This window comes from Mustela erminea, chromosome 21 (assembly GCF_009829155.1).
Source record: "Mustela erminea isolate mMusErm1 chromosome 21, mMusErm1.Pri, whole genome shotgun sequence".
Classification (NCBI taxonomy): domain Eukaryota; kingdom Metazoa; phylum Chordata; class Mammalia; order Carnivora; family Mustelidae; genus Mustela; species Mustela erminea.
The window spans coordinates 32,935,821-32,963,474 of NC_045634.1; the positions used below are offsets into that span (position 1 = coordinate 32,935,821).

The window sequence follows — 27,654 nt, forward strand, 5'->3', positions numbered from 1 at the left end:
TTCTATCATAATCCCTCTTAGATTTCAACTTTCCATTTTGAAATTTCTGAAGTATTAAGATTCCTCTCCTCTAGAAGTGCCTTTAGCTCATTGACGGTTTCCAGCGTCATCCTTTGAAACTATTCCAGTCTTCACAGTGCTCTCTCACGGAGGACTGGCAACCAGCCCAAACTCAGGTCCCCGAGTTTTCAGACACATTAGCGTTGGTTAAAATGGGAATAGAATGGCCCCGTTTCATTTCCCATATCCTGCCTAAAAGGCGTAAAATTTTATTTTAGCCCTTGTGGGCAGTAATAGTATGTCATCTCTAATCTACACCATATTTCAGACGTTTTTTCCTGAGATATAATATTTTGGAGTCTGTTATCTTCTACGGAATATAATTTTAATTATTTCCTGGAGTATTTTATCTACTGCTGGTTTGCTTTAAAACTTCTGCCTCCTCACAGGGCTCAGTGATATCCTGCTGCTTCCCAAATCCACTTCTGCACTGACACGAGGAAAGATGCTAGATTCTTCTATATATCTAGATATTTCGTAGTGGGTCCATATTTATACACTCCTAGATGACCAGCATTTAAGTGATTCAGTCGCAAACACTCTCACTTCACTGTGCATTTTTTTAAATGAAATCATACAGTTGAGCTACTCCATAGATTTAATATTCTTTTCCTTATTTTTTCCAGTAAATTAACTGTAACATTTTCCTTCAATTTCTTGGAGTCATTTTTTAAAAATTATTTTTGCTTTGGATGTACCTAAAATTTTTGAAAGAAGTAATTATTATTTCCTGAGTGCCCCTGATTATTTATGTGAATTTTTAAATGTATTCTGCAGGCCAGCACACATCTCACTTAACTAAGTATGTAGTTATGATGAAATCCAATGGCTTTTTTCTCCCCACTGCCCTGGAAATTTATTACCCACAACGGACTACATTTAAAAAAAAAAAAAAAAAAACCCTCTTGAAGTATTAAGTATTCTTTGGAATTCCATTTTCGAATGACGTCTTAAGTCTTTTTTTTTTTTTTTTTTTTTTTGAGTGGCCTCTATTTAAGAGATACAGTGTGGTAGATCTGTGACATCTCAGATGTATATACTCTGAGTACCCAACCCAGTGAGGGGGACTGTCAGAGAAATAATTCCCTTCAGCCTTTCTCAAGGCCTGGGAATGTGCCCCCCATCCAAGCTGCCTCAGCTAGCTGGTCCAGTTTTTCTGGCAAGGTGTGGCCTCCTTTGTGGTCTTGGACTACGCCCCCAGCTCAGTGTCAGAGCCAGAAGACAGTAATCTTATCCAAGTTCTTCATTTTACAGAAGAGGACTCCTACGTATCATTAAGCCGCCTGCCCCCAGTCCTTTAGTTTAAAGGATTAAAGCTTAATTCAAGATAAGGAAAAGATAGTGGTGTCCATTAGTGATAATTTTGAGATAAATGCTGGCGATGGAATCCGGCAGCAACTCTGAATGGGGTAACGCACAGGAAATAACTTTATTCACAAAATGTATATGTTCTTACCTGGTTTGTTATATGAAGGCAAGAGCCCATTAATTTTTTTTTTCTGTAAATACCAATGGAAGGTAGAGCCTAAACATAGTGATAAAATGGTAAAGACAGAGAATGGAATCCGTGACCACTTTTCATCAAGACAGACCTGGATATGTTGATACCGCGTAACTGGACTCCTGGCTCAGTTAATCCTTGAAGACCTCCATGGGCCAGTTCCTGCTCTCCACTAGGTCATGGCCAGTGTGCCTTGCTCAACTTTACGTGCCAACTGAAAACACCAGGCACATGTGCGGTTCTTCCTCTCATTGCCCTGCCTTTTAGGGTGAATGCTTTCCATCATACTTAAATTGACCACTGATGCCTTCTGGCCTAGAAATGACCTCCAGAAAAAAATCACAATAGTGAGCTGTGCCTATGTAAATAACAGGGCTGTGATTTTTGCATGGAAGCCAATTCTAAACTTAGATTCTTACCAAAGGAACATGAGCCACCTACCAGCTGACCCTAATGCACACACACACTATTTATTCCCGAGGCTGAAGCAGAAAGGCTCACCAGTCACCCATCACTGCTGAGCTCTCTGGGGGCAGCCTTCTGTCTGTACCTATTTTCAAGGGTCAATTTTACAAGGGACAGATTTGTACATAATTCAAATCAGGTTTCCTATTTTAAATAAGGAGTTCATGTCTATTTAGCTTCCGAATAGGAAATGCAATTTTACACATTCTTCCCTTTCTGTGCCGTGCAAATAGTTAAATACTTCTGGCTGCAGCTGAGTCTTCCTTTAAAAATAGAAAATCCTACTGCACTTCTGGCCCATCCCCCACCAGCTCCTTCCCAACCCGCTCCAAGTGCTTCTGAATAGAGCTCAGTGTCCCAGCCCCTCTCCGGTTGGCACACAGGAAATCTTTGTGAAAGTCCAAAGGGGAGCAAAAAGTAGCTAGATATCCAGCCTCTGGCATTTCTTCCGGCTAGAGCACTTGACTTTGACACCTGGCTGTGGCAGACAGAAACTATGCCTGCAGATATTGCCGATGACATGAACTGCGTAAAGCAGATGCTCATGAAAACCAGAGCAAGTGTAGAAGAATGTTCTTCTGAACAAAAAGCTAGCTGGGGTATTCTGACCAGTCAAGGTTAGTAGAGCAGCCATTGCAGATCTGTTGGTGTCCTGAAGTAAACTAGAGTGACCTGTGGGTTTTTTGGGGTTTTTTTTTTGTTTTTTTCTTTTGTTTGTTTGTTTTGCAAATACTAACTTTCAACTGGGGTGCTTTCCAGAACATGGGTTCTGAAACGTAAATGTATGGTGTGGCAAAGGGGTGCACTCTTTTCATGGCTTAGTGTACAGAGAATGCATCTATGGATTCCTTTTTATGACCATGTATGAAACACCACGGTATGATCTCAGTCTTTGCGTTGTTTACCTTTCCACTTCTTGTTTAAAAAATGTGTATTTAGAAAAAAATTGGGAAGGATATACAATCAAATGGAATGGTTGTACTTGAAAAATATCATGGCTTTCTGTGTTTTATGATATATTTATCGTCCTGTTTAATGTTCCTCTATTGTAACTGGCTAAAAAAATACAGTCATTGTTGCTACAATTTCAAATATACACATTATTATATGAAAATGTAGACAGCAGTTCCACATTTTTTTTTTCATTTTTAGAAGGCAACTCTTAGATCATTTAATCAGTTTATTTTTAAGTATTATGGACCACTATGCGTTCTGGGGTTGAAGAGAGAATGGGACAAGATAAATCTCCCTGAACGTTTGAAAGGACTGAGACTGCTTCCCGGCTTGAGTTCAGGCAAAGCACTTAATCTCTGTCTTCGTCTTCCTGGGCCACCATAACAAAATACAAGAGGCTGGGCCGCTTAAACAACAGAAATTAACTTTGTCACAGTTTCGGAGGCTTCAGGTCCAAGATCGAAGTTGCCACATGGCTAGGCTTTGGTGAGAGCTCTCTTCCCGGCCTGTAGACGGCCACTTTCTCGCTCTGAGCTCACGTGGCCTTTGCTTGATGCAGATCTCTCTGTTTATAAGCCCACCAACTCTGTCAGATTAGGGCCCCATCCTCATGGCCTTGCTTAACCTTAATTACCTCCTAAAAGCCATACCTCCAAATAGAGTGAGACGGGGTGTTGGGGTTTACCAGAGGAATTTGGTGGCAGACAAAACAATCGTATCTTAGTCCCTTTGTGCTGCTCTAGCAAAACACCACAGACTGGGCAGCTTATATATGAATTTATTTCTCCCAGCTCTGGAGGCTGGAAGTTCAAGATCAAGGTGCCAGCAAGGTCATGTTGTCCATGCGGGTCCTCTTCCCGCTCACTGCTGGCGGCTCCTCACAGCATCCTCACGTGGGGGAGGGGCTGGGGGAACCACGAGGACACCGATCCCGCTCGCGGGGGCTCCACTCTCGGCTTAAGAACCTCTCCAAGGCCGCCCCTGCTAGTACTGTCACACCGGGCACCAGCATCTCAACACAGGGATTTTACGGGGACGCCATTCCGCCCACAGCACTGAACCTCGGTACAACGGAGTGACAGGGTTCTATTAACGACAGACTTGGAGTCCAACACTTCTCACACTGGCCCATTTGGCCCTTAGGACAACTAGAAAATGTAGATCCCGGTCACCTCCGCTTTACAGATGAGAAAACAGAGGCAGCAACGGAAACCTACCGAGTCGCCGCAGCAAACACCGACGGTCAGACGCCGCACCCTGATCTGCCTTCCTCCGCAGCCCGCCGGGGCCCGTCTCCAGCTCCACACGCGCTCTCAGCGCCCTTCCGACAGCGCCACACGCCCTCTCAGCGCCCTTCCGAACACCGTCCCGACGACAGCTGAGGAAGCAGGAGCAGCAGCGGGGATGGAGACTCTGCAGAGACTAAGTCGGCAGCGTCGTTCCTGACCACCCAGGAAGGCCGCGGAGGCTCCCGCCGAGCTGAGGAGAACACTTCCGGGCTGGGCTCTGCAAGGAGGTCACGGAAGGCATCTCTGAAGTGCCGAGGTCAAAAGAGCACAGCTTCCTTTGACTTCCGAATTAAATCCGGCCTCAAGCTCCCATCCCGCAGGCTGACTGGGAACTTGATCCTTTTAATAAGGTGCCCTCGGCCCTCTTCAGTTCTGCGCAGAGCTGAGCGCGGAAAGCTGGCGCAGTGGGGAGCCTACCCCGCCTTCAGCCCCTTCCTGCGGCGGAACGGGCTGGCCCAGCCCAGTTAGCCTTGAAACAAGTTCAGCCAGTCTGCGGCCCCCACGTCAGACCTACCGCGCGGAGCTCTGTCCTGAGTGGGCGCAGGAGCCTAGAGCCCGCCTCTTCCTCCACGCTACCACGGGACTTAGGTCCTATCATGTCCCTGGGGCGTGGTCTAAGCAGGGACTAGGTCCTATCACCTCCCTGGGGCGTGGCCAAAGCTGGGACTCAGGCTCCTGCTGGGGCTTCATGGTGGGCTTTCAAAACCTCAAAACCTTTTTTTTTTTTCTTTCTTTCTTTTTTTTTTTTAAAGATTTTATTTATTTATTTGACAGAGAGAGATCACAAGTAGGCAGAGAGGCAGGCAGAGAGAGAGGAGGAAGCAGGCTCCCCACGGAGCAGAGAGCCCGATGTGGGTTTGATCCCAGGACCATGGGATCATGACCTGAGCTGAAAGGCACCCACTGAACCACCCAGGTGCCCCTCAAAACCATTTCTGTTGCTCTCTGCCTCCCCCTCCCTCCATTCCTTTGCCCCTCCGCTCTCCCACTTCCCTCCCGCCTCTGTCCTTCTTTCTCTTCTCTGTCTTCTCCTCACCCTACCAACGTACCTTCCTCCCACGGAGTCAAACTCTCCAGGTAAGGGGAGCCATCTTCCAGCAGCTTCTGCTGTCTGGACCTCTCAAACCCTGAGAGCAGAACAGATAAACCAGCGAAGCGGATCCACCCAATAGAGGACTCTGTAACAAAAGATGGAGAATTGTGGGGCTCCTGGATGACGCAGTCCGTTGACTGAGGGACTCTTGGTTTCTGCTCAGGTCATGATGTCAGGTTCATGAGCTCAAGCCTGGCTTGGGGCTCATGCTGAGCGGGGAGTCTACTTCTCTGTCCTTCTGCCCGGTCCCCCTGCACTTGCCCACATGCACTCTTCCTAAAATAAATAAATAAATAAAATCTTGAAAGAAAGAAAGAAAATTGAGCAGGGGGAAGACAATATGGAAAAAAGAAAAAAATGGGGGAATGGGTACAACAATCCAGTTTAATTAAAGCATAGGCTGTGTGGAGGCAAGTAATAGAACATCAGGATGGAAGGTCTAATCACATTGTAAATAATCTTTTATTCTCTGATGGGCATCTTAGGCCGTACTCCATGGCGAGCCATTAAAGTTTCCAGGCGGGAGAGCAACAAGATTCCAGAAGTCTTTCGGGGGTTGGGGGGGGGGAGGGGCAGCCCTTTGCAGTTGTGTAAACTGAGCACGTGTGCCCAGCATGGGTCTTGGCTGCTATGGAAATGGGTGCCTTTTCTCGTTTTCCTAAAGGCACTGTAGGGGCTGGCAGCAGCTCTGGATGCTCTTGAAGTGTAATTCGGTGGCAGCGTTAAAGAAGGGCGGGGTAGAGTTGGGAACCCGAAGACCTTTCAGGGACAGTGCAGTCCAAACTCAAAAGGAGGCAGACCATACTTCATCCATCTCTGTGTATCTCTGGCATCTAGAAGGGTGAAAATTGCCCTCGCAGATCACCATGTGTTTAATAAATGACTGCATAGTGGATGGACGTGAGGGGCAAGATCACCGCCTTAAGGAAATACCCTTTGGACTCACTCATGGGGCAGGCCTGCAGCTTGGCGGAAAGTGAGGACCCACAACTCGAGGAGCAGAGTGCGCAAGCTCGTCTCTGCAGCTCCTGAGATTGTGAACATTGATTCAACAGGTCGTGAATGTAATCCATATACTAGGTCTTAGGGACACAGTAATGAACAAAATATACCACGTTCTAATTTCCAAGATCTTACATTCTAGCAGCCATCAGTGCTCAGAAGAAAAAACACAAAAGCAGGGTAAAGAGAACAAAGAAGATGACAAGAAGGACTTTCTCCTGTGAGGTGGTCAAGGAAGGGCATGTCCAAGACAGTGACATGCCAGGGCAGAACAGAAGTCAGAAAGAGCCACGTGCATCTCTCAGAAATAAGGCAGGGCGGGCAGAGTGAAGGGAAGTGTATCTGGTGTGTTGAAGAGAAGCAAAGAGGCCACTGTGGCTGATGGAAGGGGTCCAACCTAGAACTGAGATCAGAGAGGGGCCTGGAGACACTTGGAGGTCATAACAAGGACTTTGAATTTTCCTCTGGGTAAGAGGGGAAGCCATTGGATTCTTTCTGACTTAAGAAGGATCATTTTGGTGCCTGTTGTTACAGCAGACTATTGGAAGGGCTCAAGTGGAAACAGACCAGTCAGCCCAGACTTTTGCAACCAGTTGGGGGAAGGGTAAGGGTGGCCGGCGCAAGGGGAGCAACAGTGGCTGGATTATATTTGAATGGGAGAGGCGAAAGACTCACTGAAGTTTGCCTGTGGGCTGTGAGAAATGAAAAGGAAGGATTACATGGAGGTTTTTGAACTTGGAGCGCCTGGATGGGTGGAGGCGGCAGGTGTGAATAGGGAGGAGAGGGAAGAAGAGCACAGCACTTGCTGGTTTTCCATGTGAACTTGAATTGCCTATTTAAATACCCAACTGGAGAAATTGAAAAGCCAGCTGGAAATTCAAGTCTGGAACTTAGAGGAAAGAGCTGGTCTGGAGATACAAAGTTGGGCTAATCGACTTGTGAATAATATTCCCATCCATGGGGCCAGAAGAGATCCCCCTAAGAGTGAGTAGAGATAGCTGCTAGGACCCTGCTTGTGATGATGAAGATACATAGACTGAGAAGAACCCAGGTGATAATAACTAGCTCCTCGCAAGAAGCACATAGACCAGTCAACACATATGAAGTTTCCTGGAAAATTATTGTGGTTAGGTTTAAGACCATACCATAAGTTCTTTAAACAATAGTACTGTTTAAAGCAAAAGATAACCAAAAAGAAATAACTGGTTTTGAGAGAAAGATGATGCATTTGGTTTTAGAAATGTCTAGAGAGGCCAAAAAAATATTTAAATGTAAATTTTTAAATTGGCAGTAAATTTTGTGGGAGAGACCAGGGAAGAGCTATAGATTGGACAGTTATCCATATGGATGAGAGCATTGTCCCTAAATTTTGATCATTCCCTATCTCTTTATATCACCTACAGAGATATAGACAAGAGGAAGAAGATGAGCTAAAGCCTCATAATGTTAAGTAAGTTAAGTTGTTCTAACTTCTATTTAGAAGAGGTAATAAAAAGCTAACAGGCAGGTACAGGGAAATAATTGTATAAAATGGAATTTCATTTGTGGTGTTGTCATGTTTCTGATGTGTTTGGTACTATGCTAAGTACTTCATGTTCACTTATAACCATGTGATGTACATAGACTTATCCTTCCCTTCATGGCTGAGAAAACTGATGTTCAAGAGGTTAAATCACACAACCAGCATCTGTGCTGGGATTTGAACTTGGATCCATCTGAAGACATCCAGCGTGCTCTGTCCACAGTGCCAGGACCAGTGACAGTTAATTGGGATGACTGAGTAGTCTCTTCCAAGAGCAGCACTGTTACCTGGAGAGGGTGTTAAAATATTTCTCTCTTGATTTTGGATCTTTGTGGATATGGTAGGAGAATCCATTGTCTTCACTTTGTTGGAAATTTTGTCTTCTTCTTCTTTTTTTTTTTTTTTAGATCAACCCTGATACTTTTTTCACTCGCCTGTTGTTTTTTTCTGTTTGGGGCCAGACATTATCTTCTTAAGACATAATGAAGGGATCCTAGACCATGAACAAGAGATCAGTTAGAGTAAGTCACATATCCATGCAACTCACCATTTATACCTGAAGTTCCCGGGACACAACTGGTGGTTTCAGATCTGGACTAGATTTTTCTGAGAAAACTTCTAGAAAGTCAACAGGAATGGAAAGAAAGGAGAGTCTCAAGCTTGGAAGGGACTGGTTTTAATAGTATGTTACTTCCCTCCTTGTCAAGCATGTCCCCAAGGGTCTGTGTGGTTCTATAAACGTGGTTAAACAGAAAAGTACACAGTCAAGGTCAGTAAATGCCTGGTGATTTTTAATTATTTTGCAAACCTGTGCCTAAGGATGGGCCAGATGTTGAGCCTGAAGCTTATCTGCATTTGGGGATCTTCTTTAAGCAAAATAACATAAATCACAGTCTTAGAAAGTGTTCATGCAATGTAGGGGTCCTGAACTTGAGTTTCATTGGCTTCATGGTAAATCCATTGCCATTAGAAAGAAGATTTTTGGTTTAATGCTTTATAGCAAAAGGAGCTGTAAAATGCATTAACATTTGGCACTGATTCAAATGTGAAGATGCCATTGTTTCCCACCTCTCCTTACAGTTGCCTGTCTGAGATGAGTGTCCTGACTTTCCTATTTTGGGACCGACTGAGGAAAGTGGGTGCAACCCAAACTCAGAGAGCCCTCTGCACCACTGGAAGGTTCACTCGGGAGTGAGTCTACAGCCTACTTCTGTGCTTGGGACTAAGAAGGAGAGCCAGGAAATGACTTTCTAAAACATAAATCGGTTTCATCATAGCTATGGGCAGAGCTATAATTGTACTACTCTGATTTTATTGCAAGGCACATACTGCCAAAAAAAAAAAAAAAAAAAAAAAAAAAAACCACACCTTAGGATAAGCAATTTGTCAAGGAGAAAGAATCCATAAGAAAAAGCAATTTGGAAAACAAAACAGATCTTCACAAGCCGTGTTTGGTTTTAGAGGTGAAAGGTCATGTTACAAGGAGCTCAGAGCTCCTTAAGATGGCTGAATGGAACAAGCACATGACAAGCGATTTTTTTTTTAATGTTGATAAAAACAAAGAGATATGAGTCGGATTTACCTCAGCAGTGGCTGGCTTGAAGTGCCATGGGGAGACGGCGATTTAGGTATGGTACAGACCTTCACCAAACTGGGTATTAGCTAAGAGAGTGGCTGTTTTTACTCTAGCAATGAGTTGTTTACAGAACGGGGCAGGCGCGCTCCCTGTAAATTGTATCCCAGATGTCTGGGGACGGGTGTTGTGTCTAAATATAGTCAAGTCAGCTCATGTGTAGCCTCAGTGAGACCTTCATAGTAAGCATTCGATTAGCGTGGGGAAAGTTACAGGTGTTTTGTAGAAAACAGTTGTCACAGTGAGTAACTTATCCTCAGGAGTTAAACTGGACCTTTAAAAAAAATCTGAGCTAGCCCATTAAAGTCTGACAAGCCTGGAAAGTTACGGAACTGCTATCTATGAAGATATGTATAATTTTGGTTGGTTTCAAGAAAGCTTATAAATCTTTGTAATATAAAGCATACCCATATTGAAAGGTAAGAGATTTTATATTGAACACATTTGAATGGAAATTTGCAATTGCCGAATGTCAGATTTTGGAGGGAAGAAATAGGGCGGGGTAGAGACTTAGTTCAGAACAGGAGCTAGAATTTGATCTGGTAGCCTTTGATTCTCACCTGTTCCTGGATTAATTTCAGAGACTGTTCTCCGGCATTACAAGAAAGCCAATGAAGTGGGGTTGCTTGGGAGTTAAGTAAGCAGAGTTCAAACAAACAAAAAGCTTTTTGCTTTGAATCCAGGCATGGTCACTCCTTCAGTAGATGGACTTATTTCCTGTGGCTTACTTGGAAAAGAAAACATGGCAGTAGATGTTGATTGTTGGCTTAAATGCATTTATTAGTCACTCAGCTGCTCTATTTAGTTTAATTAAACTGATAGCAGTGAGAATTATTTTAGTCAATAGCGGCTGCTATTCATGGCTTGAGTTTCTCTAGTTTTGGAGAAAAATGATGGTTCCATAAGATTCATATCAAAATCTCTCTCATTTACCAGTTTGTTTAGCAAAGATACTCGGTGATTATCTATTGTGCGTTTATGGATCAGGCACTTCACCCATTTATTTCCAGTCCTCCCCACCTCAATCCTGTCCAGTTGTTGGTGGTGCTTGCCCATTTTTTGGGGAAAAGTTAGGTGACTTCATGGGGGAAGCCACTGTCCTAAACTGGGATGCAGATCCTGGCCTGCCTGGCCCCTCTGTCTTTCCCCTGGGGAGCTGCTGGGCTCCAGCCCCATTAACTCCTCCCATCAGTCTCCCCCCCCCACCCCCGCCCCACTATCCTAGTTCTTGAAGGAATAATGACAGACAGCAGGGGTCCCATGCACATGTGCAGAGCTGAGTTCATCCCAGGAAAACAACAGGGGGGTGCACTCTCACACCCTCTTCCCCTGACTCATGGACCCACGGATTCCTCATCCAACGTTGTTGATTTGCAGTGGTTTGTCACTGACACCCCCACATGAACCTTTCCTGCAGATTACGGTGACATTTAACTCCTTTGTCTTGCCATTGGAGGTCATATTAATAGAAATAGCAAATACACATAGGTGTCAGCCTTTTTTCTTCCCATCTTTCTTAGACCTAAGTTTTAGTGATGAAGACAATGTCAGTGGGTCAGAAAGCTGTGGGGCAGTGGGACAGGAAGCTATGGGAGAGTCTGCGGGGAAACTGGCACTTGGCATATGGGACACGGCATTGAAATACTTTTGTTTCTTTATTTTATTACTTCTGTGGCCTGTTTTCTAAATGAGCCTTTCCTTTTTTTTTTTTTTTTTTTTGTCCTTTCTTTTGTGAAGCAAGCAATGCTGAAATTGTTCAGAAGTTTAATATAATAATTTTGATGGGCAAATGCATTCATATGAAAAGAGGGATATCAAGCTCCCATCGGCTGCAAATTCTGTTAGCTTTGTTGTCCCTTAAAGGTTTTCATGAACATGCCAGGTAGAAATAAGCCCAAAACAAATCCAAAAGACCACTTCTCTAAGATTTTCCCAATCCCACCTTCTGGTCAGTTGCCATTTAGCTAGTGACAATGAAAGAAGCAGCAATCCTGAGTGGCTCATGTCATTCCGCATCTATCTTTTAGTGATCAATGAAGGTAATGAAATTTATTAAGCCATTATACAGGAGGGAAGACATGATCATTTACAAATGCTACAAATGACTATTTACATGCATACATTTAAACATTGGATAGTGTAACTTTATTAATTTACTACTGCTCTGCTGAATAAGCTGGACTGATGCGATCTCGTTGGAAAGTGACTGTTATAATTTTCTTATTTAAATATTCACAATAAAATCAATATGTCCAAAGTTCTCCAGAGTTTCACTCTGCAACCAAGTTATTTACTTTGATAATAAAACAGATGTGTATGATTTTTAAAGCATTAGATTTCATCTTAGAAGCTGAAACTCGAAACGTAGTTGTTCCCCCAAATAATATTACTTATGATGGTGATTTTTGCACTTTCTTCAGTGAGATATCATGTTCCACTTTCTTAAGAATTACTGCTTTGCCACCAAATTTGATCCTATCAACCAACGTTTACTGGTGTGCATTACTTCAATTCTCCTTTTACTATATAATAGGAGCATCACCTACTGGAAAGAAAGGATGCCCCAGAGCTAGTAACAGTAGCTCTTCTTCCAGTTAACAGCTCCAAGAATTGGATGTCTGGCTTTTGAATAAGCGAATCCTTTTGAAAAAGCAAGAAATCATGGTGGATAGGAAGGAAACCAGCGCAGTGTCATGACTGGAAGGCCCAGCTCTAGTTAGATCATGTGCGACTCTCCTTAACGATTTCGTTCCTTTGGCTCTCATTCCCCAGCTTTAGAATAGAACCAACCATTGTACACACTTGAACGCGTGTGAAAAGGAAATGAGAGAGCGCTCGGCGAGCCTGCCTGGCTGTCGTGCATAGTCATTGCTATTTGGCCCCAGCTACTAGTCCAGTAAGGAGAAGGTCTGGTCCCGCCCTTAGGATTTGTATCTTTCAAAGCATCCCATATTATCACTGGATATAAAAAAATAGGTGGATGATTGGCAGTTGGCTTCTCTCCTCTCCACCAGGTTCACTTGGTCGTTTCATTTATCCTGTGATATGTGTGTGACCCACATTTTACTCAGTGGAATTTCCTTTACGGGGTTTTGGCAAAAGTTCTGTAAGACCACAGTATAGAAGCCTGGGTGTCTGTGTAGGCGTTCTCAAAGGTACAAAAGCACAGGAGCAGTGAAGTGGTTTCTAAAGTAGGACTCCTTACCATGTTTCCACTAATTTATCTGACCTATTTAAGCAGCTTTGGACATGCCTTTCATAAAATTTGTTTCTAACAGCTAAGTGGCTTTATTGGAATCGCACTATCACTGCTTAGCATGGTTTTTAAAAATTATATTTATTGCGGCTCTTGGATCCAAAATAGGAGGAAGAATTAGTAGATAAGAATTAGTAGATAAGAAGACAGATAGTAGCAGACATAATCCCATCACATCCGGAATGTTTTCTCCCTAGTCAGCCAGCTCTTCAGTTTATCAGTCATTGATCCCCTCGAAATTAATGTTTTTCTGATTTGCATAGTCTGCATGTTTAATCACAGTAAAAACCTCCAACATGATCTCCCATGTCTGTTAGATAGAATCAACAGTGCTGATCCTGTTTAAATTACAAGAAAATTACTGTGCACCAACCCAGTATCATCTAAAACCTCCCAGGCAGACTACAGTGGGAGAGATGGGTGTGGCTGGATGCCAAGAGGCCCTGGGGGAGAGAAGGAAGGGGTGATTTCCACATAGGAGGCACTGATTTTTCTAATGGGAGGGTTGCAAAAGGCATGTAAAGAGGGGGAACTCAGGGGGACATGGCAGGTCAGTGCCTTTTTCATCAGGGTATGGGGCTGAGGGATCAGTACTGCCACTGGTACATGGAGAATCAGTGAGATCTGAGTGAGCCCTTGGCACTTTTCAAGACCATTTCCAAAGCTGACAGCAGTCTGCTCCTTCCAACCTGTGACACCCCTTTCTAGGGCCCTCCTAGCTTGTTCCACAGTTCAGGACTCAGGGAAGGGCTCCTCGATCCCCTTGACAACCTGCTGTAGCCCCCTTTTACCCTGGGGCAAGCTGTAAGGGCAGGGCAGTCTGGGGGTGCAGAGAGAAGAGGGGACAAGCAGGGCAGGCATGGAATGTAGGGAGCGCATGTTCTAGCAGCTATCCCTGCTGAAAATGTCCTGAAAGAGTGAAACATGTACGTTTGTGGCATAAACCTTCACTTCTTTGGAGAATCGTTCAAAAGGTCCAGGAGTTCTGGAATAGATCAGTTCCAGAACATGCATATATTCCAATGTGTTTGGAAACTGCCCGTCTGGATCCTGGAGACAAGACTCAGATTTCCTGCTAATGTGGAACAGGTATCCTGATCACCTCGTTGAACACAGACTCTGAAGAGTGTATTTCACAGGAACTGATTGTATCTACTAGGGTTAGAACAGAGGACTCACAGATCTTGTTTTCTTTCTTTTCCGGCAGGTTCCTGGGCAGATCGGTCACCACTACACGAAGCAGCAAGTCAAGGTCGCCTTCTCGCTCTGCGAACATTGTTATCACAGGTAAAATAGTACTTATGGCTTGAAATCTGCCCCTTTCCCGTGAGCCTAGAACATTAATTTTCAAGAATAATCAACGCGACAATAAGAAAGCTGCCTAGTAAATGTCCCCTCTCTTTTTTGTTTTAACCCCTATTATCAGTCAGGTCATTCATTTCCATTTATCTTTGAAATTTCTTTATAAATATTTTGGTATAATCTTATGTCTTAATAGTTCCCATTTCTCATAGAATATACCTGTTCACTGACAGACCTAGTTCAGCAAGAAGGAATTGGATGTCCGTATTGTTCATTAAGCACTTCAAACACGCTTCACTTTATACAATGTGGACTGCTAATTGCAAAGGAAGTTTTACTCATAAAATATCCAAAAAGAGATCATCAGAGCAGAAGCCTCAGCAATCTTTTTTACATTAACAGTAACATGTGGTGGGGAATTGCCCACAGACGGGACAGAACAATCGCTTTTCCACCTCCCTCCTCCTCAGATTCTTCAGGGGAAAATGAAAAGCAGAGGTGCTTTACCAGTGTGGAAAGGACTCTGGCTTGGCCTGTGCATTTTTTAAATTTCCCAACGTGATTCCAATGTACACCCAGATCTGGAAGTCATTGTCCTAGTCCTTCCCAGTATCGGGGAGAAAGGGATGTTCTCAGATGGCTGAAAGGGAAGGAAAGGTGGTGTTCCCCTGGGACTTTAAGGCACCTGGACTCCAGGCTGTACCTAGAGTGAGTCATGATCTTGATGACCCTCATTTTCTTACCTAGAGAAGGACCATGTAGGTCCAGAGGCTCCTTTAGGGCCATGATAACCATGCGGCCGTAGTTTGCTCACCACTTGATGAGAATAAAAACAAAACAACAACAACAAAAAGACACCCGCAAAAAAAGTCAGTGATTTCTAAAGATAACCCTTAGCTCCCTACGCCCTACTGAAAGGGTCATGCCATTCTCTGAAAGGAGAGCAGTCTTAGGATATTTTTCAACATGCATCTCATATCCACTGACACGCCAGCCAAAGAGTCAGAAGCTGCCCTGAAAGCCCAACGTGAAAGGGAATCTGGACCTTTGCAGACTCTGCCACCTGGTCAGCCCAGTGTGGGGCAGTTAGGAATTAGCTCCCCGAGTCTGACTGCTGGCTAGACAATTCGAAATTTTTGAAAGGAAACTGAAAAGATCTAAAAAGTTGCCACTTGGTAGTGACCAAGATCTGGCAGAGTTATTTCCTTGCCTTCACTTTAAGATTCCTCCCATCCGTGCTGGTGTTACAGACAGGGTAATTCTTAATGCTATGGGGATTTGGATGCAAAAATCTTCCTAAGATAGTGCTTGGTATGATTGTCAATAGACAATGAGTTGCCAAAAATAGTAAGAAAGCAAAGAGTCTCATGTACTAAGAAGATTTCATTATTTTAGTCTGACATCATTAGTTTAACTAGAATAAGGATGTTTAAAGTGTTTACTTGGTTTTGATTGGATAAGCAAATAAAGTGGAACAATTTCCATCTGCTCGACACTGTAACAATAATTGCTTTCCATGCATCATGTCATTTAACCCTCATAATGACCCTAACATCTAAAGGTTAACGTATTCATCCAAATTAAAATAATTACTGCATCATGGAACAGGACTTTGAACCTAAGTGTAACTGACTTCATAATCAGAGTTCTCAATCTAGTATAGACCTTTGTCACTCCTATTTAGGGACAAAATTCACAAAGCAGCTTACTACAATTTAGAGTACTCCCCCCACCCCCTGGTCTAGACTGATATAACTAATATTACAGCTCCAATCAAAACAAGTGATCCAGCCTATAAATAGTCTTTAGTTCTACAAAACAAAACAAAAACAAAAACAAAAACAATAACAATCAAAACAACTCATAAAGACCAAAGAAAGTTAAGGAAGGAGAATTTTTAAAAAAACATGCTCAATCTCTTAAAATACATAAGGCACTCGGGTTTAGAAAGGGATGTGTTATAATAATGAGGAGTTTTGACAACTGTTTGACTCTATGGAATCAGAATTGGCCTCCCCTGCTGAACTTAAACCCGATTTCCTGAGAGTCTTTGATCTTGTATATCCCTCTCTAATGATATTTGTATAGATGATTTCATAGAACTTTTTGCTCACCTTTCAATATGATTCATGTCATCTTTAGGGCTATAATGTAAATGCAGTAACCATAGACCACATCACTCCCTTGCACGAAGCCTGCCTCGGAGACCACGTGGCGTGCGCCAGAACTCTACTGGAAGCTGGAGCTAATGTAAGTACCCGTCCAAACCATACTGACTAAGAGAACCGAACAAAGTTCTCACTTTGCTTTTCTTTCCTTCTTAGTAGTTTTCAAAAATAGCAGAATAAAAATCATATTGCTTCAGTCCCTTCAGTGCACTCTAAGAAGGATTTCCAATCATTGCAAAAAATGGGTAGTGTGCTGCATAATAATAAACACTCTCTAAGTTATTTCCCGCTTCCGTGATTCTAAACAACAATGAGTGGACCTCTTGATGCCTGTAATAGTTGCCCATCTATTGGATGATTTTCTTTAGATGGATTCTCAGAGAATTTCCAAGTTCACTAATTCACATTGCCACCAGCAGGATGACCGGCCTCATCACAACTTTTGTCAGCATTCGCGGACCTGTTTTCCTAAGTGAGAGGCACCTAACCATTGAATTAGTTTCCGTGTATTTGATTCTGGATATGTACTTCTTTTCATGACATTTACTAGCTGCATGCCCACTCTTGAAAAGTACCTGTCACATCATATTTCTGTTTCTCTCTTGGCTTTTAAGAGCTTTGCTTATTGATGGGTAGGAGCTAAATATACTTGGTCGTATTTACTGTACACGTTTTCCCAATGATTTCTGTTGGATCGTGTACCTGTTTTAAATGCCTCGCATTTCATCACGGAGGACTGTGAGTCTCAGTCTCAAACTTTGGCCTGGTTCAGGTAAATGCCATCACAATAGATGGAGTGACCCCGTTATTCAACGCATGCTCACAAGGCAGCGCTAGCTGCGCGGAACTTCTTTTGGAATATGGTGCCAAACCCCAGCTGGAGTCCTGTCTGCCTTCTCCCACCCACGAGGCCGCCAGTAAAGGTAACATAGTTATCGGAGTCAGCGACAAGGGGACAATGTTCCTTTAGCAACATGCCGTGCTCCATTTTTCTTCCAATGGGTCACTGCAGGCAACAGCGTGGGGGGAGGTGCAGGGGATGGATATTGAAGAAAAGTAAACTCATCTCTACCTTCTGTTGGCAGGTCATCATGAATGCCTAGAAATCCTGATATCCTGGGGCATAGACGTTGACCAAGACATTCCTCATTTAGGAACTCCTCTCTATGTGGCTTGTATGTCACAACAGTTCCACTGCATCCGGAAGCTTCTTTATGCTGGTAATTTTCTTTAAAACATCTCCCATTCTATCCATACTCAAGAGCAATGATTCAGGTCCATATTTATTTCTCTAAATAATCTGTATAAAGATATCTCCTTGCTGAAAGTGTTCCTGGGGTGCCTGGGTGGCTCAGTCAGTTAAGCATCTGTCTCTTGATCTCAGCTCAGGTCTTGATCTCAGAGTCTTGAGTTCAAGCCCTGCATTGGGCTCCATGCTGGGTGTGCAGGCCATTTAAAGAAAAAAAAAAATGTTAAGCATTGTTGCATGTAAGTATATAACCCACAATAAAAGAATTGCATTCTTCATAACTCTACTTCACCCCACAAGTCCAAAAACCCTACTTATTAAGGTCATAAAATTTAAAACCTCAAGGTTGACTATAATGTCGCCAAATATGTATCTGTGCATGAATAAATCCATCAAAAGAAATTTTAAGGATAGTAACTGCTTAGAAAACCTTCTCTTCTACCAATAGGAACTCATGTGTTTTTTCAGACTTTGTCCTGTCCCATTTACCAAAAAGGACTGAATGGCCTTTTCCTCTTACTTGAAACACACCAGTTTCTCAAGGCTCAACTTTAGCCTCCTGAGAAATTTGCCTTCATCTTTTGAGACCATAGGGGCATCTCCCACGCTAGGAATGGGAGCTCTTCTAAGGATGTGGATTACGCCCTTTCCCCCATCACCTCCTTTCCCTACCACAGCGCCTGTCATGTGGGAGGGGCCTAAAATACATGTAAAATGAGTAAACGGACTTCTAGACTCTTTACTGTTTATGCAATCATTTGTCCTCTGATACACACTGACAGAGAGTTTTAGTAAACTCTTCCTGTGTTCCTCACATTATCTTAGCGAAATTATAAGCTTCTTGTAGGCAGTTTCTGCAGTTCACTCCCATTACATCTAGTTAAGATTCTTAAATGTGACCTCTGTTAGTCAACAGTGACACATTGCTATTTTCTGGCTGTGGTCTTCCATGGATTTATAGAACTAGAAGAGTTTTTTATTGCCTTGTTTTGTTTTGTTTTACTTTGCTGAGAATATTAATCTTTCCACCAAATATTTTATATTGGGTAAAAAAGATACTGAGAAGGTATTACAGTAATTGTGGATTGATTGTGATTATCAGGCTCTGTTCTCCCATAAAATTAGCATAAGCAACAGAGTTTATGCTTTCTCTGTGGAGATTTTTGTTATGGGCTATCATTCTTTTACTAAACATTTTATATTTTTAAAAATAAGAAAACAATTACATTTATTGAGATTTGAAAGTAGCAGGAAGGCCTAAAGGGACTCTTAAAACGTATTGCTTCTTGTAAACATCATTAGTTTTACCGATAGTTTCAGAAAACCGAGTTGAAAGGACTTATGCATTTTTACTGATAGATATTTCTCGGTGTCCTAACAGCTTATGTACTGGAAAATGAGGTTATTATTCTTTCCAGCATTATACAGTATTTATTTGTTGCACATGCATTGAATGATTACCACGTGCCAGGGCTCAGACTAAGAAAAAATAACTATGCAATAATAAATAATTTAACAGGTAAGGTTTTTTTTTTTAATGCACGATTATAAAAACATTATTTATTTATTTGACAGAGAGAGAGATCACAAGTAGGCAGAGAGGCAGGCAGAGAGAGAGGGGGAAGCAGACTCCCCACTGAACAGAGAGCCCAATGTGGGGCTTGATCCCAGGACCCCGAGACCATGACCAGAAGCGAAGGCAGAGGCCTAACCCACTGAGCCACTCAGGCGCCCTAATGCAAGATTTTTTTAAAAATTTACTTTGCGTGTAAATACAATGTGCCTTTCTACTTAAAGATGCCCAATGCTTTTGTATATTTATTGATTTATACTCTATGAGTGAGAAGACAGGAAAATCTGTATTCATTTTACCTAAATGACTCACACATCTAAATTCATGAGTTTTCCAGGAAACAGAAAGAGCTCTATTGCCTCAAAATAAATGAAAAGACGAAGAGCATTAAGTTCTTAATCCTAAGAAATATCAATTATGATGAAAGCAGATATGAGTGAATCTAACTGTTTATAATACTAGTTAATAGGATTACTTTGGAGACTTCAAAAAATTTAGAAATATTGTTGACTATGGCATCTTTCAAGCATAGAGAAAAAAATCTTAGGGAAGTGTGTGTACTCTCTACCCAGATGTACCAAGTTGTAAGATTTAATAGCTGTATATGTATATAGGAAGTATATGTATATATATAGAGAGAAAAATAACTCATTACATACAGGGGTGAGGTCCTCCTGGTGTTATACCTTCCTACCTGTGCTGAGGTACCTGACTGGTCTAACAGTTTTGGTTTGTATTTATCCTCATTCCTTATTTACATGTAGGTGCTGATGTACAAAAAGGCAAATATTGGGACACTCCATTACACGCTGCTGCCCAGCAGTACAGCACGGAAATTGTAAACTTACTACTTGAGTTTGGAGCAGATATCAATGCCAAAAACACAGAGCTTCTGCGACCTGTAGATGTAGCTACTTCTAGCAGTTTGGTGGAAAGGTTATTGCTTCAACACGAAGGTAAGAATACGTGCACATTTAAAAGCACAAAAATACATTTGCCTGAAATAGACAAAACTGAATAACTTTTTTGTTGGCATATGAGCTGATAACAGTATAACATTTAAAATGCTTTGTGTGAAAGCAGATAATTTTTTTTAAAGCAGATAATTTTTTTTAACTTAGTTTCTCTCTATAAAGACGATATCACCATAATCTTAATTTTCTCTATTTCATCTCGCCTTAGCTCTATATTTGTTTGGTTAAGTTAAAAGGTTCCATTTGTTTTAACGATACATAATACGCAATTCTGTTTAATGTCTGCTAATAAATATTTGGAAACATGCCCTATTTTCTAAGGGCGTGCAGCTTCTATGATGTGTTGTAGAAACAGATCAGGAAATATTTTCACACCTAAGACTTTAGTTATTCTAAAAGAATATCTCTCTTTTAAGTTTTATTTATTTAAGTAATCTCTATATCCACTGTGAATCTTGAACTCACAATCCCAAGATCAAAAGTTGCATGCTCTTTCAACGGAGCGAGCCAGGCGTCCCTTAAGCAGATTTTCTTAAGCCTAGTTCAGAAACTATAATAAAATTCATATTGGCTTAACGAGTAAACCTAATTTGAGAAAAAAATATAATGTAAAATTTCTCCCTTTAGTGCCTAACACTTCTTGAGGCTTTTGATTTATATCTTCCTTGAAAAGCAGAATTTATTTCTGAGGTTTGAAATGCAACAACAGTATCATAAGCCTGAAGATGTTAATGTTTTAAAGAACCCATATGGAGGGGGGCCTGGCTGGCTCAGGTGGTTAAGCGTCTGACATTTGACGCATCTGACGCTCAGGTCAAATCTGAGAGTCATGAGATCCAGTCCTGCATCAGGCTCCTGCACCAGGGGGAGTCTGCTTGAGATTCTCTCTCTCCCCCCCCTCGGCCCCTCCCTCCCTCTCTTTCTCTCTCGAATAAATACATAAATACATACACCACAATTATAATAAAAACTTATAAATAACAGCAATATAAATGCTTTTGCAAATGTCCCTGGTATAGTGGTCATACTACCCTAGTTTGCATGAAAGCACTGTAGTTTATTTATGGTTTATTTCATGCATCTTTTAGCATATACAAGTCCATTTCGATTTTAATTAACAAATACCTTCCTGTCTTTTGCAGCTACTCCAAGCACTCTTTGCCAACTTTGCCGACTCTGTATCCGAAACTACATAGGGAGATCAAGATTGCACCTTATCCCACAGCTCCAGCTGCCAACATTATTGCAGAATTTCCTACAGTACCGATAAAGCAGTGAAATAATTCTGAATACTTTCAAACTCATTTCTATTTCACCTGCATAGTGTATATTTTATATTGAATTATGTTACCGATAGAGTGTAAGTGACTGGGGGGCCCCAGGACAGAGGTGAATTTAAATTTTAAGTGCACTAGTGAGTATTACTGTTTTATGCATTTTTACTGTATTTTGGACTATAGCATTTTTAACATCCCTAATGTTATTAGTCATTCCCATGTATCCTTTTGGATTTGGAGGGGAAAGGGGGGGGAGGAAATCCCCATTTCTGCCTTTTTTTAAGTGAAAAAGAAAAAGTGAACTCTTATTAAAATTACTTATTTTAAAATGCTTCCATTCTTCAAATAATGCATTAACTTTTAAGTGTTCCACTGTCATTGATTATCTCTCTGTATTTTTCATATGAATGCAAAATATGCAAATGGTTTAGAAAATAGCAACTAATATCCTTTTTGAAATAAAGATGGCTATCATTCAGGAAACCCACTATGCTGAATATGCACCTGTCGTTACAATGATCAGCTTGTGAAGAAGAGATAAATTGTCCCTCCATGCAAAGGTCGCACTAGTCACTTCACCTTCAATGTCCCCATTCCAGAAATCGGTGGGACTCTGGTTATGCTTCCTTCGGTCTCGTCCTGAGATGGTTGATACATTATAACCCTGCTAAGGCTGTCTTAAGACCTCCTCCTTCTTCAGGGTAGCCTCTGAGGGTCTCTCTTCGGTGCATTGTACATACACTCCAGCCTTCTTGTGCCTCAGAAACCGTCTCTAGCTGGTAGGGTTTGGACTGAAGGAATTGAACTTCATACCCAATTGATAAAGAGGCCTCCGGTCACGCTGCAGGATCAGGGCCGTCCGAGGCTGTGGCAAACAGATCGAAATCTTCTTAAATTGTGGGGTTTTCAAAGAAAAGAAAGAGCGGGTGCCACTTAGCAAACTCAGAGACCTTTTACAATTTACCCCATACATGGACCTTTCTAGTGCTGTTTCCGATCCTTCTTACACAAAGCAAGGGTTCGGCATAGACTGTATTAGCAAGGGAGTATCGGGGTACGAAGTAGTGTCCTCTGCAAGGATTAATACTGTGTTTACTGTCTTCTGCTTTAACTGTACTTCCATGCAGTAGAAAACATAATTATAAAACAAATTTTGTGCCTCCTTTGTAAGACTAGATTTGAGTCTGTTGTGGACTAAGAAATTAAATAATCTGGATACTCACAACTGTGGGAAGTAGAAAATATTGTAATGAGTTTTATCAATTAATCAAATTTTTATAAAATACTTTGATCACTATTTTAATAACCCAGGGGACTATATTCTTTTCTTCTTAGTTCTTAGCTGACTTTTGGAGACCCATGGGAAGTACACTATTCTTGAATGTAACTGCAAAGTCACTAAGATTGCATTCTTTAAAAATCATGTTTAGATTTTCAAAAATAGAAGGCTGTAGCATGTTTGTTTAAAAATGTCTTTTATGTGGCTAGAGAGTTTTATATGAGTCTATTTTACTGAATATCCCAGCCTAACAAATTTGTAATGTCCTCGTGAATAATGTGCCTTCAATTTCTTTATTATCAAGTAACCTCATTACATATAATTAGGTATCCAGACTGCTTTTCTAGTAAAACAGGTTTCTACTACTATTTTCCCTGAGCTAGAGGTAGTCTTAGAGTGTAAGGTAATGTGATTCATCCTTTTTCTTTGATTTTGTACCAATAAAAGAAGTAAATAACAAATATAAAAATTAAAATGGACACCTTAAAATTTTAGTGTGCTAGTATCTTGTATCTTTGCTTGAGTGTGATTGTCTTATCAAAGAAGTGTTCTCATTTAAATATATCATCTGTTTGTTAATATATTAAAGTGTGACTATTATCTCTGGAATAAAACACCTTTTCTTTTCTCTCTAATTAGTATTTGATTTTCTAATTGAAGGTAATGGAGAATAAGATTCAATTGCTCTAATTTTTTTCCTCTCCAGTTTTCAAATCATTGTATAATGGGCATTAGGTGTAAAGTAGTGCACATTGAAATAGACACCTCAAAGGTCTTTTAATCCAAATCTTATTATATGTGCATATGTGCACATACATGCATGAAGATCCAAGGACAAAATTCTACAAAGGCAAAGACCAAGCCAAACCAAACTATTGGACTTGAGATTAAAGAAATGCAGTGAAATGAACATTGTAGCAAGTGTTAGACAGTGATCAGGGGGCAGATCACGGAGGGCCTTCCTAAGGGAACTCACAATAGGAAGATCAAAAAAACAGACTTGCTTCTCCTTGAACTCATCTTGCCTCCCTGCCTTTGCAAATGCTGTTCCCTCTGCCTGGAAGGCAACCTAACTCCTTCTGCTACTTTGTATTGCCTCTTCCCACCATTCATTAGCTAAAATACTACTCTTCAGTTGCACTAAGAATGGTGTTTTTCTCATTCAACAAAATATTTGTATCAAATAAAACTCTCTGAAGTTTCTCCTGACAGGTGATAAGTCAAAGACAACCACTGACTTGGATGGCTGTTTGGCTCCTGCGGAAGCTGGGTGGCTCTTACTGCAGGACTGTGGTTATTGTACACTTCATTCAGGCAGGAACACCAATTAGAGCTGCTTTCCTATTTGAAGGGTCTTTACTGGAATAAATCGCCCCAGTCCCTAGCAACTGTGACGCTGTTCCTGACCTGGATCTTCCCCGCTCTATAATAATCTGTGAGAATGACCAAAATTAGTTTGCTTTAATTTAGCAGGAGCAATAGTGCACACTCAGGATCTTGCCTCAGTTAAGTCTCTTGTTCTCTGTCACAAGATCAGCCGAGTTTCGGGAAGTCTAAACATCCCACGGAACATCCCATCAGCCCGTTGTGTTGATGATATCTCGCTGACAGGATCTGAGGAACAGGGAGTAGCACATTCCTCCGATGACTTGGTCAGAGGCAGGTCAGCTAGTGGTGGAGGGAAACATCACCCCACCTATGAAGCAGGGTATCACTCAGCATCCGCTCAGGAAGGCAGCTGGAACTATGCACATGAAACATGAATTTAATATAAGGGAGGGTTAAACAGATGCTGACCAACTGAAAAACTAAAATGGGACCATCATGGTGTGGGAAACAAAGGCAAAAGAAAAATAATTAAATTTCCTGACTACTTCCAGCCCACTAACAAGTCACCAAAACAGGCAGAGTGACTTTCCTCTGGGGACTCAACTACCTTGATGTTGACACTTGGCTAGGGGCAAGAGGCCAGCCTAGCCTGACCTCCCCTTCCCCTACCCCAGGACCCTGTAAGCCTACTTTAACATATAAAAATTCCTTTGGAAATGTCCTTTACTTGTAAATCCCCCAAGATATATGCTGGCAATCATCCCCAAAGCATATAATCCACCAATATACATCTGAAAGGTCTCATGATGAGGGTTTTATGAGACAGTAATAAATGACCTTTCCCCAACAATAGCTAACCCCCTCAAGGTCCTGGAAACCTTGCTTTCAAAATTCCTTAGAGACTTTCATTATCCATAACCCCCTCCCAACTTGAAAGTATCTAAAGGGCCACTCCTCATGACCCCATTGCCAGGACCTCTCTGCCCACGGGTCCCGTCCGCGCTTTAATAAAATCACCTTTTTTGCGCCAAAGATTTTGGCCCTCGGCTTCGAAACCTAATGTCTTTCCTACATCAGTCAAACTAACAGAAATAGATGATTCAGGAAGCAATTGCCACTGCTAGAACAGATTTAAGAAATTAGGGTTATAAGAGCCTAGAACTTGGAGGGAAAGTTCCATAGAATGACTCTTGAAAGGGGACAGTAACTACGGGGCTGGTGTCGACTCTTCCAGAGCTCAGAAGTGCCCTCCGGGAGTAAAATCCCTGTCTCTGGAAGGAGGGTCACTTCTCAGCGCTTGCTAAACATCTGAGGGAGTATGATGAAATCTGCTCCAGGAGAGCTAAAAAAAAAAAAAAAAAAAAGTTGGAGAGTGGAACCAGCTGTCACTGCCAGGTTAAGCTTTGTTGCTGCGGTGACACCCTGATGAAAGGCCCGCAGAAGGGGAAACAGCAAATCCCCCTTCCCTTCTCGCCTTCTCTTCCCCTTCTGGCCTCTCTCTAGCTCCCCCTATTGTCACAATTTAATAAAAGTTTTAGCAAAGGAGAAATCACACTGTGGCATTCCCACAAGCTAAATACAGAACGGTGTGTCTGAAACAGAGATGTGTCTGACTAACAAGTGGCATCTTTATTACAGGAAAGGTCTGACTCTTAGCAACACTGCTCAGTTGGGCTCTAATCTCCCTCCTTAGCCGTTACTACCTGAATATTGCCTTAGAATTTATGCCAAAGCCTAGGCACTTTCTCTAACCCGAATGATGAGTTATTTCCCCAAACTCATTGAAAGACTCTCAAATCTCAGATGATATCATCTGTGCTTTTGCGCACAGCAATCATTCTGTGTGGAACTTCCCCGTCGCCCTCATCCCACAGATTCCCTGTCTTAGAAATAGTAATTTACACTTGTTCTAGGCTCTTTGCATGTTCATTTAATCCTTAACACAACCCTCTGAGGTACACGCTATTTATTTTCTTCTTTTACAAATAAAAATGGTTATATAATTTGCCTGAAGTCACATCACTAATAAAAAGTAGACCTGGTCCTCCAAAACCTCTGTCATAAATAATCTAAGATACTGCCTTACAAGATCCAAATCAAAGGTCACTTTCTCCAAAAGGACTCCTAGAGTCCCTCAGGCCAATTTTCTTCCTCCCTGATACATATTTTTATCGTGGCAGAGCTTTCCAGTGTACATGATCTTTTTACTGATATTTATATCTGTGTACCTTCTATAAATAATCCAGCACACAGCTGTCTAATGGAACCTCCCGCAATGACAGGGTAGCTGCACTCTACAACACAGCCACTGGCCACATGTTGGTATTAAACAATTGAAATGTAGCCAGTGTTACTCATCTTATTTTATTTAAATTTATATCTAAATCGCCGCAGGCGGCTCGTGGCTACAGTATTGGATCATGAAGATCTAATGCATAACATAGCACAGAAGGGCTCCTCAAAAAAAAAAAAAAATTTCAGTGAATGAATGAACCTTAAAGGAAAACTTCATTGAGAAAGAAGAAAACACTTGGGGCACCTGGGTGGCTCAGTGGGTTAAGCCGCTGCCTTCGGCTCAGGTCATGATCTCAGGGTCCTGGGATCGAGTCCCGCATCAGGTTCTCTGCTCAGCAGGGAGCCTGCTTCCTCCTCTCTCTCTGCCTGCTTCTCTGCCTACTTGTGATCTCTGTCTGTCAAATAAATAAATAAAATCTTTAAAAAAAAAAAAAAAGAAGAAGAAGAAAACACTTTCTTATTTTTTTTTTAAAGATTTTTATTTGAGAGAGAGCGAGCGAGCATGAAAGGGGTAAGGGGCAGAGGGAGAAGCCAGCTCCCTGATGAGCAGAGGGCCTGATGTGGGACTTCATCCTGGGACTCCAGGATCATGACCTGAGCCGAAGGCAGTTGCTCAACCAACTGAGCTACCCAGGTGCTCCTTTCTTATTTTTTTTTAAACCATATACAGATTCATTAATAAATGTGTTTATGAGTAAACATTCAACAAAATATCATAGACCTCCACTATCAAGATCTAACCCATATTTTATCTTGCATAATAATAATATATTATATATAATATATATTATATTTTTATATATAATATAATATAATATAATATATAATAATAATATAATAATACATATCTATGTGCCACATTAAGTGACTTTTTATTTTTTGCAAAAACTTTAAAGGATTTTAATCTGTTATATAAATATTTAATTTATAACTGATGATGTTGGCTCTGCAATCATTTTAATTTTTTTAATGCATTGTTCACTGATAAATCCCAGATGACTAGGTCAGTGCCTGGCACATACTAGGGACTCAAATAATTGTTGAAAGAAAGAATCATATATACGAGGGCATCTTTGTGAAATGTGAAAACTTACAAATTATTTTTTAATAATTTTGAATATTATGTAATTTTTATGAATGTCATAACTAAGGAAGCATGTTAAATCTGTAAACGTTAGACATCGTTCATTTTAATTCCAAAAACTTTTTCTTTGGCGTTTTGGAGCAAATACCCTATCACTGACAATTTCTGAACAAAAACCGACCGGCTTTTCACATCCTCCTCAAAATGCTTGACTGAAAATAGGTCTTTTTCAGGCCTATCTTGTGGGCTGAAACCACAATGTTTAAAAAAAGTAAATTCATAAGGGCAATCAAGGGGTTTGGGTGGTAGTTCCAAGTTGGTTAGAAGTGAGTCTAACCACAGCCAAAAT

The 27,654-nt window shown here is 41.5% G+C and overlaps 1 protein-coding gene across 5 annotated transcripts in view; it reads left to right on the plus strand.

Annotated features, from left to right (window-relative positions):
- ASB5 (ankyrin repeat and SOCS box containing 5) overlaps positions 1-23,228 on the plus strand; it is a 49,311-nt gene extending 26,083 nt beyond the window's left edge. For 2 of the 5 annotated variants that reach the window (XM_032328948.1, XM_032328951.1), the window contains exons 2-7: positions 13,983-14,062; positions 16,220-16,327; positions 17,018-17,168; positions 17,331-17,465; positions 19,832-20,023; positions 21,184-23,228. In XM_032328948.1, coding sequence (XP_032184839.1) covers positions 13,983-14,062; positions 16,220-16,327; positions 17,018-17,168; positions 17,331-17,465; positions 19,832-20,023; positions 21,184-21,311 — 794 coding nt within the window. In that variant the 3' untranslated portion in view covers positions 21,312-23,228. Of the gene's footprint in view, positions 1-2,507; positions 2,644-7,767; positions 7,815-9,438; positions 9,515-13,982; positions 14,063-16,219; positions 16,328-17,017; positions 17,169-17,330; positions 17,466-19,831; positions 20,024-21,183 lie in introns of those variants that run through there. The other 3 variants (XM_032328952.1, XM_032328949.1, XM_032328950.1) reach the window with 3 other exon arrangements.
- Positions 23,229-27,654: the final 4,426 nt, after the last annotated feature.